Source organism: Cibotium barometz, chromosome 2 (assembly GCF_041138505.1).
Source record: "Cibotium barometz isolate CiBa-2024 chromosome 2, ASM4113850v1, whole genome shotgun sequence".
In the NCBI taxonomy this organism is placed as follows: Eukaryota; Viridiplantae; Streptophyta; class Polypodiopsida; order Cyatheales; family Cibotiaceae; genus Cibotium; species Cibotium barometz.
In genome coordinates, this window is record NC_141047.1 from 52,864,043 (window position 1) to 52,879,618 (window position 15,576).

The window sequence follows — 15,576 nt, forward strand, 5'->3', positions numbered from 1 at the left end:
ATGCTCGCCCGTCGACATAGCAGACGTGACACGTGGGCCCTCTTCAGAGCCGAGGGACGTATTACGGACGCGCAGTTTGAGATGGCCATGAGACCATACGGTCGACAGGTACTTGAAAACTCTAAACGAATGATTTTGGTTTATTGAATTACATATATATATACTTATATACGATATATTACTTGAACAGGCACAAGTTGCTGCTGCATGTGTCCACACGTGTGTGTGTGCATGGCTGTCCATACATATGAGTGAATGTGTTTGCATGTGTGTCCATGGCTATCCATACATGTGTTTGTGTCCATACACGTGAGTGAATGTGTTTGCATGTGTGTGCATGTGAAGGTATGTGTGTGCATGTGTTCATACATGTGTATCCATACGTGTGTGTGAATGTGTTGGCATGTGTGTGCATGTGTATGCATGTGAATGTATGTGTGTGCATGTGTTCATACATGTGTCCATACCTGTGTGTGAATGTGTTTGCATGTGTATGCATGTGAACGTATGTGTGTGCATGTGTTCATACACATGTGTCCATACATGTGTGTGAATGTGTTGGCATGTGTCTGCATGTGAACGTTTGTGTGTGCAAGTGTTCATACATGCGTGTCCATACATGTGTGTGAATATGTTTGCATGTGTGTGCATGTGTATGCATGTGAACGTATGTGTGTGCATGTGTTCATACATGTGTATGAATGTGTTTGCATGTGTGTCCATACATGTGTATGAATGTGTTTGCATGTGTGTGCATGTGTATGCATGTGAACATATGTGTGTGCATGTGTTCATACATGTGTGTGAATGTGTTTGCATGTGTGTGCATGTGTATGCATGTGAACGTATGTGTGTGTGTGTGTCTAACATGTGTGTCCATGCATTTGTCCATACATACATGTGTCCATACATGTGTTTGTTAAAGTGTGTAATACACACACACACATGAAAACATGGCTGTCCATTTCATGGCTGTCCATGCATGTGTTTGTGTCGTTACATGTGAGTGTATGTGTATGCATGTGAACGTATGTGTATGCATGTGTTCATGTGTGTGTGTGTCCAGGTAAGTGTCTATACATGTGTCTCCATACACTTACACATGCATTTGTGCATAGATGTGTTTTTTCATGTGTATCCATGCATGGCTATCCATACATGTGTTTGTGTCCATTCATGTGTGAACGTATGTGTATGCATGTGTTCATGTGTGTGTGTGTCCAGGTAAGTGTCTATACATGTGTCTCCATACACTTACACATGCATTTGTGCATAGATGTGTTTTTTCATGTGTATCCATGCATGGCTATCCAGACATGTGTTTGTGTCCGTTCATGTGTGTGCAATCAAGTGCATGTGAATGTATGCGTAGGCATGTAGAAATGTGTGTCCATGCACATGAATGTATGTGTATGTCTTGATGCATGTGTTTGTGTATGTGTGTGTGTTCATACATGTGTTTGTGCATGTGTGCCCATGCATGTGTTTGTGCATGTGTGCCCATGCATGTGTTTGTGCATGCATATGAGTGTATGTGTCTATGTGTTAGTAGCATTTGTATGTCTGTGTCTATGCATATGTACTTACTTATGTGTTTTTGCTGTAGTACGAGGAGCGCATCTACACTAGGTATAAGATAGTTTGGTTCTTTTACAAGCTACGGGATTGTCGCCATGTGCCGAGTGTCCAACATTATTTTTTTTCGAAGAGTCGCATGAACAAACTGAGCAGACATGGTTTGGAGACAATCCCCGAACTCTGCAATAAGCAGCCTCGAGCATCATCATGCAGACCCTTGCCTAAGTTTGGTGGCATTTTATTTGAGGATGGTACTCGAGAGCAAGCCATAAAGGCTCTTGTAGCCCATGCACCCAATGTAGACGTGCAATCTACGGAGGGTGTGTTCTTTATCAATGGCTATGCTGCGGGTGCAATGGATGCAAGGAAACATGAAGGCAATATAAGTTGATCTATTTAAGATGCAATCCTTTTGCTTCTCCTATTTGCTTGCTTTGTACTTATGCTATGCGTTTGTACATGGTGGTTGTGCTATCTACAGGTGATGCTACGAAGACAGCCAGGAAAGTAGTACACATTGTTGATTTGTGTACCCCGCCTCAATCTACATACGTGCGACAACCCTCAGTGTCTATAGGTGGTGATGATGACAACATTGGTGATGAGGATGATAATGCAATCAATGGTGATGAGGATGACAATGTAGTACACACTCCATTTGATGATGATGACAACATTGCTGATGATGATGACAATGTTATAGAAGCTCCATTCGATGATGAGGATGACAATGTTATACAAGCTTCATTTGATGAGACATTGGATGAGCATGGTGGATGAGCATGGTATGTCAAGTAAGGCAGATGTGCAGCAGCAACCGCTCTCAACCCGTCTTGACCATGTGGTTGATGAGCTCATTAAAGATGCACTCCATATGCAAGAGAAGCATATGGAGGAGATTGAGTGCCATGTAGATGAATTTTTGGATCAGGTCCATTGTTTGCAGAAATGAAAGTCTATGGAGCTTGAGAAAGATGTGGGACCAGCTTCTAGAGCAAGCCCACGAGTTGAGGGACAACCATGAGCATATGCAAATTGACAACAATTCTGAAGAGCCAGCATATGCAGGTGAGGGACAACAATCTGTTGGAAAAGGTAGAAAGGGTGAAAAGGCATTGGCTGGTCATGAAAGAGTATCACGGGTGTAGAAGGTCCATATGCAGGACAAGCATATGGAGGAGATTGAGGTGGATCAACTTTTATAGCAAGCCCACGAGCTGAGGGACAGCCATGAGCATATGCAAATTGACAACAATGCTGAAGAGCCAATATATGCAAGTGAGGGACAACCATCTGTTGGAAAAGGTAGAAAGGGTGGGAAGGCATTGGTTGGTCGTGCAAGAGTATCACGGGGGCGGAAGGTCCATATGCAGGACAAGCATATGGAGGAGATAGAGGTGGACCAGCTTCTACAACAAGCCCACGAGTTGAGGAACAGCCATGAGCATATGCAGATTGACAACAATGCTGAAGAGCCAGTGTATGCAGGTGAGGGACATCCATCTGTTTTGGAAAGGGTGGAAAGGCATTGGCTGGTTATGCAAGAGTATCATGGGTGTGGAAGGTCTCCATGAGCTCACCAAGACGATCCTCTCAGCTTAGAGCATAGCTAATTGATCATTGTAGGTTCATGGTTTTTTGTTGTATTGGTGGATAAACTTGATATCTATTGTGGTCTTTGGTGGATAGACCTCGGGGGGGGTCACTCGTATAAATATGTAAGTATCACGTGGGTTCGACAGAAGGACATTTTAAATATTTAAAACTTACAGAAATATATTTACAGAGGGGATTTATTTATTGTATTTTAAAAAAAATTTACAGATTTGAATAGGAAAGGATACATTATATTCACTAAAAAATTCACAGATAAGGGACTTTTTAAATAGGCCTTGAACGCACGTGATATAGAGGATTTACATATAGTGACCCCCCCGAGGGATAGACTTGATATCTATTGTCTCACCTCTATGGTGTGTAGATAGACCTTTTGTATGCAGAACTCTAGTGTCATGTACTTATGGATTATAATGCGATTAAATATTTCTCCAATGTCTTGTTGATATCTTTGCTGTGCTAAGGCAAGTCCATATGTATACAATCACTTGTGTAGGCAATATTTGGTGTTATGCATGTATATTGCCAACATAATTAACTTTCGCATCACTTTTCCATTTTTTGTGTTATGAACGATTTTTGTAGGGACCAATGCCAAACCCCGAGTCCATCGGCCTTGCTCTTAAGGCACTATGTATAGGAGGGTTGGTTTATGTACTTTTTTGTTAGCTCCAACCGGTTGGGCATATATTGTAACCCTAAAAAAAGACCATACGGTCGACAGGTACTTGAAAACTCTAAAAGAATGATTTTGGTTTATTGAATTACATATATATATATACTTATATACTATATATTACTTGAACATGCACAAGCTGCTGATGATGATCCATCCGTCGCCACTGCAGAGGGTGGACGTGAGCACTACTCATCGGACATTCCGACCGATGTGAGCTCATTTGAGCATGGAGGGAGCACTGAGTCATCATCTGGGTCTGAGTAGTACTCAGACTTATAGTATCACATTCCATATTGAGGATGTGGTTGTATATATATTTTTGTAACTGAAGCCATGGGCTACTTCGATATATGGACTCCCTTGTATATATGTGTACACATAAAATTTTGATAGTAATATTGAATCGTGAATCGATAGTATTGCATTCATGTCTATCTTGAATCGTGTATTGACAATGTATGCATTCATGTCGTTCTTGTCTTAATCTTCATTGTGGGATATCTTCCTCGTCGTGGATGGTCCAATGCACCAAAAAAAAAAATCCAGAGAGTGTTATTGGGTGCTGGAATGTTGGAACAGCATTCAGGTACCAAATAGCACTCTCTGGATTTTTTTAAAACTCTGTTTGCATGTATAAACGCGTCAACTCTGCAAAATCTCGCGTGTATATATGCGGATAATCTGTAAAAAACCCGTGTATAGATGCGTCAAATCTACCAAATACGCATGTATAAGTGCAGCTAAACTCACTAAACGCGTGTATAGACGCTTTTATCAACGCGTCTAAGCGCAGCTGTACTGACAAAACGCGTGTATACGCTCGTGTATTAGCACATCTGAAAAGTACTATACACGCGCTTTTACACGCATGTCTCTGGCCGCGATTATACACGCGCTGATACACGGACCCGCTACTTTTTTTCACAAGTCATTTTTAGCGGCTAGGAGCGCGGGTATGAGCCCGCGGCTAGGAGCGCGGGTATGAGCCCGATCCCTTGTAGTGAATACGAGCTCAAGGTACAAACCTTCTATAAGGTTTTCATAGAGATGAGACTTAGGGAGAGAGTGTGTGCACAAGCGTAAGAATGTGCATTGTGTGCACCCAAAAATAAGTGTGAGCTCGCTCAAGGAACCAGCGCTCAAAGGTTGAGAGAGAGATATGTTTTCTTAAAAGTAACACATCAACCCTTTTGGAAGTGAAGGCTTGCTTAAAGAAGTGAAGCCTTTTGTTGGAAGTGAAGGCTTGAAGGGCCAGGGGCGAGTAGTCTAGTGGTAGAACGGTTAGGTCCCATCACGGGAGCCGGGTGGGTTATGAGCTGATGGAGTAATCTACTCTCCCACTAAATATATGATATCTTTGTAAGCCGATGGAGTAATCCACTTTCCCACTAAATATCTCATGTCGCAAAAGCCACAAGCCTTTTCCATTTGACCGAGTCGCGCTAGCAAGCAAGGGTCGCTTTGCGTGGGAGATGCGTTAGTGTGATGAAGGGCCTGACGACAGAAGTAGAGTGCAAACGATGAAGAAAGACGTTCGAAACGATTAAGAAATTATAGATTCCCTTCTCTCGTGATGGAGTAGTAGAGACCGGAGACTGCCCTCGCTTATAAAATCACAGTTCCTCTCCTCGATCTGCAGCAATAACTCATCACTGTCTACTTTACCTTAGCCAGCCAGTTCCCTATCATTGTATTCCAGAATGGCCGCCGCCGCCGCCGCCGCTCACTCAACTAAGCCGCACGCAGTAGCCATCCCCTTGCCCGCCCAAGGCCATATCAACCCGCTCATGCGCTTTTGCAAGACGCTGGCCTCCCATGGTTTCCTCATCACCTTCGTGAACATCGACCCCATCCACCAGCGCATCGTCCAGCTGGAGGAGGAGCCGCACCCGCCTGCCAAGCACGTAGATGAAAAGCAAGCGCCGCCGCCCAGCAATATACGCCGAGCTAGCATACCTGTCGAGGGGGTGGACCTGGCCAATGATTTCCGGATGAGTATGGCGGACTTCCTCGAGGCGATGCAGGGGTTGAGTGGTCCCATCGCGCAGCTGGTGGAGCACATCAACAAGGAAGGCCCCCCTGTCACGTGTGTTATCTCCGACATCTTCATGTCCGGTCCGGCACAGAGGGTGGTTGACAAGTTCAACCTCCCGAGGATCGTTATGTTCCCGTCCAGCCAAAGCCTGAACCTCCTCCTGCTCCACATCCACAACGGCCTCATCCCCTTGGAAGACGGTAAGCTAAAATTTCCTTTCGTTGCTCCAGTCACAATTAGTTACATCGTCATTGTCTCTGATCACGACATTTGCCGGCTCTATATATTTGGCAGCAATGCACGCCAGCATCCATCGAGAGAGGCCAGCAGATCTCTTCCGCAAGGACCTTCCAGGCCTTCCCGCGCTCCGCAACGCTGACATGCCATCAATGAAGCATGTAGTGGACGACACGGAGCAATCCTACCCTGCCATTCTTCGAGCGTGCCGGATAGCCTACGAGAGCGCCCACACCATCGTCGTCAACTCCTTTGAGGAGCTCGAGGCCCCGGCCTTCCAAGCCCTGCCCCACCACCTGCGACGGCCCTGCGCCATCTACGGAGTGGGCCCGCTCATCGAGGAATTGGAGGGGGAAAGCAGCACCAGCCTGTGGAAGGAAGAGGACCAGTGCTTGCAGTGGCTCGATGAACAGCCGCCACAGTCCGTGCTCTACATCTCCTTCGGCAGCATCACGCTCCTCTCCAAGCAGCAATTTGAGGAGCTGCTTGCCGGCCTGGAAGCCAGTGGGCAGCGCTTCATTTGGGCCTTTCGCCCAGACCTCGTGGCGGACGCCTCCAGCATCCCACAAGAGTTCCGAGAAAATACCAAGGACCGCGGCTACATAGTGTCATGGGCGCCCCAACTCCGCGTGCTCTCCCATCCCTCCGTGGGCGGCTTCCTTACCCACTGTGGATGGAACTCCACCACCGAGGCCATCTCCGCAGGGGTCCCCATGCTCTGCTGGCCCTACTTCGCGGACCAGTGGCTCGACGCCAAGTTTGTGGTGGAGGAATGGAAGGTGGGGCTCAGGTTCCAAGCCGAAGATGGCCTTGTGCGACGAAGCGAGGTGGAGAAGATGGTGAGGGCTGTATTGGAAGGCGAGGAGGGTAAGACGCTGCGGAAGAATGCTAGCAAGCTCAGAGAGGCCGCACACCGCAGCTTGCAGCCCGGAGGATCATCACACAGCAACATCCAGGCCGTCGTTAAGGCTTTCTCCTAGGTAGGCATGAATACATAAGATAATCTTGTCAGATAAGACAAACATCCATTCTTTGAAACTCGACGTAGTAGGAAAGATGATTGGTTTCTTTTGAGGGGATGCTCTCGATAGGCCTGTCTTCGAGAGACAAACATCCATACTCGAAGTACTGAGGCTCGACGTAGGAAAGATGATTGGTTTCTTTTGAGGGGATGTTCTCAATAGGCGAAAATGTTCTCTGCAATAATAGGCCTGCCTTCGATTGTTTTCTAGCAATGAACGATGAAACATCAAATATAAAAGTACTAGTACATTTTATAAAACGAGAGTGTGTGTCGTAAATTTGAACCTACAAAAAAGACAAGGAGGCATACAAGGATGAAACATCAAGTAGGGGCGGATAACTAACGAAGGAGAAATGTTTTTTCATTAATTTATGTAAGAGGCGTAATAGGAAAACCTTAAAAGTGCTAAGGTATTATTAGATTTCTTCAACCTTATTTAATGAAAGTTTTTATAACCGTCATCTCATCTCATAACCACATCAATTCCTCTCTTGTTGCGTCCCCAATAATCTCTCTCTCCCCAATAATCTCTCTCTTGCTGTCCTCTATTGTCGTCAACCTCTTGCTACTTCTCGTGATGCGGTCTTCAAAGGTACCAGTTATATGTACAATTTCCATTCAAGAGTTATATGTACAATTTCCATTCAAGTCCCCTCACTGCCCGCCTTGGCCTCGATGTCGCCCATGTCTATCTTCTACCTTGTTAGAAGACAATGACACGTAGCTACCCACACAAGGAAGGCTAAGGCTCGTGCGCATCCCCCCACGTCTCAGAGTTGATGTTCTCTTGCCACAAGCTTTTGGGGAGGGAAGTGCATCCTCTTGGTTGGGCATGTGCAACAATGTTCTCATCCTTTTGTGCCTCCTCAAAGATGATATATGGTCTCTCTTCTCAAATTTTAGGAATCTGAATCCATCGGATTTTTCCGTATTGAAAACAAAAAAATATCGATGGAGGTAAATCCCTAATTAGTGCAGTCATTTGGGAGCTCTGAATTTTCAGAGAGATAGAAGAGCCATTAGTTAGCCAATAAGATATATGTTGGAAATTATAATGAAATGAGAGAGAGAGAGAGAGAGAGAGAGAGAGAGAGAGAGAGAGAGAGAGAGAGCGTGAGTATATGTTGGAAAAGACAAGAGGCATACCTACAAATGGATATGCAATTATAAACAGTAGCCTATAAAAGATATTCCAAAATTCATTCTCTTTTCAAAATATAAGATATTCTAAAATTCATCAACTATAGCCTATTGCCTATAAAAGATATTCCAAAATTCATCTACTTATATATATATATATATATATTATTGTGCAAAGTTCAAAATAAGGGTATGGCGTCTCCTTTATAAACATAACCCAAAAAGTGGATTGGCCCATATCCACTTAATTTCTTTTAATCTCCAGGAGTTTCTTGGAATCTTTGAGACCAAAACTTATCATGATTGTTCTAACTTGCAAAGTCGCATTGATTACAAGTAGACCTGCGTCCATAACCACATAACAAAGGAATTTTAGAGTTCTAAAATTTTCTTGCATGGCTATGCATGCGGTTGCATCTGTGCATATAGCTATGAGAGCATAACTGCATGCATAGCCATAGATGTAACCGCGTTTATAGCCATACTGTAGCCAACACAAATTTGTGGAGGGGACACATGGGAGAGAGGGAAACAGATCAGATCTCTGCCTCTTTCTCTTTTGTTCCGTAGTAGTGTACGCAAAAAATTGGGCTCTTTCTCACTCACACAATCATTTCTCACCCTCTCATCACACTATCATCGATCATGTGCAAGATCTGATGCATACGTATACATTCATTGTGTAGTCAAACGTTCTATACTTAGATCTCATCCATGATTCCTCTCCATGGGAGTGGCTTATCATTCTTCTTAATTTCATGTATTTAATTATTATTTTTTTGTTGAAGTACATGTAAATATACATGTTTCGTTGTAAGAGTTTGTTAATACAAATGATAGAATAATTTACACAATAAAATTTCAAGGTGTTAATCACTATTCATTTGGTGTGTACTTTGTTCTTCCTGTTTTGTGACATTCTTTTTACTTCTCTTCACAATGAGCTTCAGAATCTCCTTCCCATCTTCTAAGAAGAATTTCTGTTTCACCAATGGTTGAGTTCTCGTGTGTGCAAAGTTCTTACAAGAATAAGTAGCCCCCATGTCATTCTCTGGATTGCAAGCAATAGTAAATATTGGGTCCCAAAAGTTCCATGTCCCACTAGAGCTTACATACTTGAAGGCTCTCTTTCAAGCAATTACCTCGCAATAGTTGATGCTTCGTCAATCTCGAGCCCACAACCAATAGCCATTCTAGAAGACTTCCAACTCAATCAAACATGATAGATTTTTATAACCCCCTACAAGATTAGAACAAAACTCAGCCTCATCCACATTTGCAAGAGGAGAGGGTAAGAGCATCTTGGATACCAATGGCGATATTGCATTTGAGTTCCCACCAACCATGGGATCACGTGTAGGGATGGACTCCATGGAGAATAAGTATGATCCCCACTAGTGGTCAAAGCCACTAATTTTTAATTATTGCCTTCCCCTTGGAGTGTGTCAAAAAATCCATTGCCTAAGTAATTTGAAGTGTGTAAATGAGCTTTGCCCATGACTAAAGAACCATCTAAGATCTCAAACACATCACATTTTAGTGGTAGCATACTAAAAGCATTGACCAGTGGAGAGGAGTGCAATAGTGCATTTGGAAAGCTCCTTTGCCATTACTGCTCAATGCTTGCACGAGAATATAAGAGAGAAAAATAGATTAGATCTACTTCTCTCTCTCTCTTATTCTGTCCTCCTCCATTGGAGGGTGCACTACTAAGAAACCCTATTACCATGTGCATTCAAGGGTATTTAAAAAACCCCTTATCTGTGAATTTTTCATGAATAAAATGATCCCTTTTCCTTTATAAACTTACGGGTTTTTTCATAATCGATTAAAAAAACCTCTTCTGTAAACGTATTTGTATAAATTTTCTTTAAAATTTTGAATTAAAAATGCCTTCTAATGAACTCACATGCTAAACTAATTTCATATATTTAGGTGCATCCCACAAGCCTCCCCCTCGGCACCTGCTCGCCCTCCCCATTAAAAAAAAACTAAAACTATAATGAAAGATCTATGCCCCCTCCGCACAACAAATTCTAGGATGCTAGAAGTGAAAGTAGCACTTCTTGCACAGGGCAGAGCCTCTCACTCGGGGCCTCGCCCATGGATATCTAGACAAGAGACTAATCCCTCGGTTCTTCCAAACCTGAACCCAGAAAAACTTCCCTCGCCTAGAAAGCACGGGCGATTCCTCTGGGATAATTTTCTTCTAACGTAGTCAAAAGCCTTAACTAACCAAACTGATCCTTCCAAACCTCGCCTAGAAAGCACGGGCGATTCCTCTGGGATAATTTTATTCTAACGTAGTCAAAAGCCTTAACTAACCAAACTGATCCTTCCAAACCTGTAAGTTTCATGGTTAGATCAAGGAAGAGACTTGCACTTGGATCATAGAGTCTGACACTTTTTATCTCATAAAGAGGCACAACCGTTGATTCTTTTCCACCATAGAACAAGGGTTATTTGGGATTTACTTCAACTATCGTAACTTAACAGAATTGAGTCTCATTTTAAGTCCAGCCTAACCCCATTGAATCCCATGGGTTAGCCAACTGCCCAACCACTATAGTAATAGGATCCATTTAGGAGTTTAGTTATGTTTTGCCCTGGGTACCAGGGAAAAGAGTTCCCAGGCCCCCTAGTCGACGCTTCAAGCAAACTTCAAGATAGTCACACCACTTACCCCAATATGAAATTACCTGTTTCACAGATTCAGTTGTCTTTAAAACAATCTTTCAATAAGATTATAGTATCACTAATCATAATCCTCCAAAATATTTAGCTTGAATTCTAATTTCCAATCATTCCTTCATTGGTGTACCTATGGCATCATTGGCAACCAGAACGCTCACCACCTGTTCGCTCAGGGGCCTTTTCAATAGTTCCTTACTTAGAAATATAATCACATAAGAAAAATCCAGATGGACTCTCTATTGAAGATCAGCAAGATCAACCAACAGATCCATATAAAAGAGCCATGGACTCATCTGTTGAGGACCAGCAAGGCCAATCAACCAGATCCATACCTGAGTTCAGAAAACAACTCCAACTCATTTTTCCATTTTCTTCCTCGATGCACGTGTGGGCATCTTTGGCAACCCAGAGCCCGAGCACCGTATGGTCAGCACCCTATAGGCTCCTTTTTCGCAGGTCACCTAGCGCTTCACTCATAGGCCGCTTCCTTGGTCCCTCATCCACCGTACTGGGAAGCTCACCATTTAAATTGAACCGAGGTTGGTCAAGACCTCAGAGCACGACCTTGCTACGCAAGACATCCTGCATTGACTCTCCGTCAGCTATTGCAACTTTATCACTTAGGTCTCCAAGACCTCATTCACAAGGTGGTCAAAATGCTTCCCCAGCATTCTTGACATAAAATAGTCATTTAAAAACAGGTTATAAATACAGTTTCTAACGAACTCTCATCTTTCCACATTGTTCCACATCATTTCTCATTAATCCACATTCTTCTACATCAATTCACATGGCTTATAATTCCCATCCAATCACATCATATTACATCTCATCACATCTATCTACATCTATCTACATCTATCCTCATTACATCACATCACAACATATCCACATCACATCTCATCCATTCATATCACATCATATCCATCTACATTTATTCAAATCCACATCACATCCACATATCATCACATCACGTTCACATCTATCTACATCACTTCACATCCATTCACATCTACCCAAAGTTCACATCACATCATATCACATCTCATCTATCCATATCATATCTCAACCATTCATATATAACCAGATCCACATCACATCACATTCACATTTCACCACATCCACTCACATCTCATCACATGCATCACACCCATTAACATCCCACATTCATCTACATCCCCAATCTCTGATGGGAGCCAAACTTTGCAAGCATGTGGGAGGGGCCCGCTCTCACATGTTTTCAAAGTTTGGTCACAATCGAAGCATGTTTCGATTGGTAGTGTGGATTTTTCAAGTCTCTTGGTACTTAAGAGGCCATGGAAAATCCGGGCCTTCCCCACACCATCGTACCCAAACATGCTCCGATGGGGACCCAACTTTGCAAGCATGTGGGAGGGGCCCACCCCCATATGCTTGCAATGTTTGGTCACATTCGGAGCATGTTTGGATTGGTAATTAGCGCCCATTGTGGATTTTTCAAGTCTCTTGGTGCCATGGAAAATCTAGGCCTTCCCCATACCATCGTACCCAAACATGCTCTGATGGAGACCAAACTTTGCAAGCATGTGGGAGGGGCCCACCCCCACATGTTTGCAGAGTTTGGTCACAATCGGAGCATGTTTGGATTGGTAATTAGCGCCCAGTGTGGATTTTTCAAGTCTCTTGGTGCTTAAGAGGCCATGGAAAATCCGGGCTTTCCCTATACCATCGTACCCAAATATGCTCCGATGCGGACCCAACTTTGCAAGCATGTGGGAGGGGCCCACCCCCACATGCTTGCAAAGTTTGGTCACAATCAGAGCATGTTTGGATTGGTAATTAGCAGCCAGTGTGGATTTTTCAAGTCTCTTGGTGCTTAAGAGGCCATGGAAAATCCGGGCCTTCCCCATACCATCAAACCCAAACATGCTCCGATGGGAACCAAACTTTACAAGCATGTGGGGGGGACCCACCCCCACATGCTTGCAAAGTTTGGTCACAATCGGAGCATGTTTGGATTGGTAATTAGCGCCAAGTGTAGATTTTTCAAGTCTCTTGGTGCTTAAGAGGCCATGGAATATCCGGGCCTTCCCCATATCATCATACCCAAATATGCTCCGATGTTTCAACAAACGATATAATAGCCAAAGTGTAAAAAAAATTAGAAAACCGTGAACATCAACTAAAATGCAATGATCCTCAATAATGAGAAAACTCATAATGATATAAACATCAACTAAGTATATCAGAATGTGAGCTAGCACAGCTACTCTGGGTTTAGCCACTAACTCAAAAGTTCAAGGTATTTTGAAAATGAGCTACCCCAGCTATTCTGAGATTAGACACTCCCAAAAAATCTAAGTACAATGTAAGTGAGCTAACCCAGCTAGTCTGAGTTCAGTTCACTATCAAGATAGAGATCTAGTCAAGATAGGTTCAATCATGCCACTATTCACATGCCAAAAAAATCTCCTGACAATCCGAGCATCACATTTGGGATACGATGATGCTGCACTCCCACACAAATGTTGGGAGCACCACTCGACTACGTGGCCCGCATCTCTGAACAAATCAAAAAGGGAGCCAAACTGGTCCAAATCTTGTCCAAATTGAGTCAAACTGAACCTAGAAAGTTCTATAACCCAGTTGGACTTGGTGAGTGGCCTCCCTCACCTATAAATAGACCCTCACTTATTTATAATAAAATATTAGAGCTATACTATGCCAGTATTATATTAAAATAATTATATTTTCTATTATCCCTTAAATTTTCCTCTCTCTTGGGAGCTTGGAGCTCTCTCTCTCTACAACAACTCTTGGAGTTGCTCTTCTCCTCTTGGTGGACCAACTGATTGGTTAGGGGCTTCACTGCAATTAGAGAATCAAGCCAAACTTGGAGATAAAATCAATTTTTATGGTTTTTTCTAATTTCTCTTAATGACTCTCTTCTTCTCAACCCCTCTCAAGCTTGATAAGCTTTCTATATAATTATTTTAATTAAAATCAAGCTTTTCCTTATAGTATTAATGCTTAATTAAGAGAAAGTTAATCTTTATGCTTATTTGTAATGCTTTCTTTAAGTAAATCTCTCTCTCTAAAAGAATAGCCATCTTTATGGCTAAATCCCTTGAAAAATGATGCTTCTCAATGATAGTCTCTTAATTTAAAGCTAAACTCTAGGCTTGATAAGCTAAAGATTAAGAAAATGGTATTTTTATGATTTTATGTAACAAAATAATGGTTATTTCTTTTAGATTATTTATAAGTAGTTAAAAACTACTTTGAGTGATTCCAAATGAGAAATAGATTATCCTATCAATTTGGGAAAAGAGAAATAATGAAATTAGCTTAGTCTAGTGGGATAATCATAATTAAGTTTATGATTATGGTTAAAATTATGATTTAAATTCATAGTTTGATTTTAAGCATAAAAGAGGAACCACTATCATATTTTCATTACAAGCTTTTACTCTTTTAAGAAAATTTGAGAATTATCAGTAATAGATAGCAAAGCTATGGTAAAATTTTTAGAAAATAATACATATCTTATTTTTATGCATAATGCTAAAAGAGGACTTCCTACCATATTCTAGGATTTGACATCCTATGCAAAAAGAATGATTTTCATCATATTCATGAGAAATATTTTTTTTTATAATTATGCATATTTAATTGATTATGAGAAAAGAGTAAATTTTGGTAAAATTATTTTTATACAAAAAGAGGAATTCCCATGATATTTGAGATCCAAGTAATTAAATGGTAAAAGATAAATTTTTGGTAAATTTATTTTTATGCAAAAAGAGGAATTCCCATGATATTTGAGATCCAAGTAATTAAATGGTAAAAGAGGAATTTTCGACATAATTCAAGTTATGAGTATTTATCAAAAGTGGAATTTTGAGTATTAATATTTTTATTAGAAAATATGGGTAGAATTGATTTTTGTAAATCCCATGAATCTTTTATTCAAAAAGAAGAATATTGGATATATTTTACTTGAGAAATTTGAGAAATAATATGAATCGAGAAAACTTGGATATTTCTTATTTAGAAAAGAGAATCTGGAATCCCTGGTAGGATCGAGGATCCAATGAGTAAATGGAAGTTTAGAATTAATTCTCATTAATGAAGCTTAAGGAATGAAAATACAATACTTAAAAGGCCCAGATTTTTGAAGGCCTCTTAAGCACCAAGAGACTTGAAAATTCCGCACTGGGCGCTAATTACCAATACAAATATGCTCCGATTGTGACCAAAGTTTTCAAGCATGTGGGGGTGGGTCCCCACATGCTTGCAAAGTTGGGTACCCATTGGAGCATGTTTGGGTTCGATGGTATGGGGAAGGCCCGGATTTTCCATGGCCTCTTAAGCACCAAGAGACTTGAAAAATCCGCACTGGGCGCTAATTACTAATCCAAACATGCTCCGATTGTGACCAATTTTTGCAAGCATGTGGGGGTGGATCCCCCCCACATGCTTGCAAAGTTTGGTCCCCATCATAGCATGTTTGGGTACGATTGTATGGGACAGGCCCGGATTTTCCATGGCCTCTTAAGCACCAAGAGACTTGAAAAATTCACACTAGCTACT

General features: G+C 42.0%; 1 protein-coding gene across 1 annotated transcript; it reads left to right on the forward strand.

Moving 5' to 3' along the window:
* Positions 1-5,522: 5,522 nt before the first annotated feature.
* LOC147641228 (UDP-glycosyltransferase 85A1-like) lies at positions 5,523-7,187 on the forward strand. The gene is made up of 2 exons (XM_086819341.1): positions 5,523-6,109; positions 6,204-7,187. The coding sequence occupies exons 1-2, from the start codon at positions 5,575-5,577 to the stop codon at positions 7,124-7,126; spliced, it is 1,458 nt and encodes a 485-aa protein (XP_086675467.1). The 5' UTR covers positions 5,523-5,574; the 3' UTR covers positions 7,127-7,187.
* Positions 7,188-15,576: the final 8,389 nt, after the last annotated feature.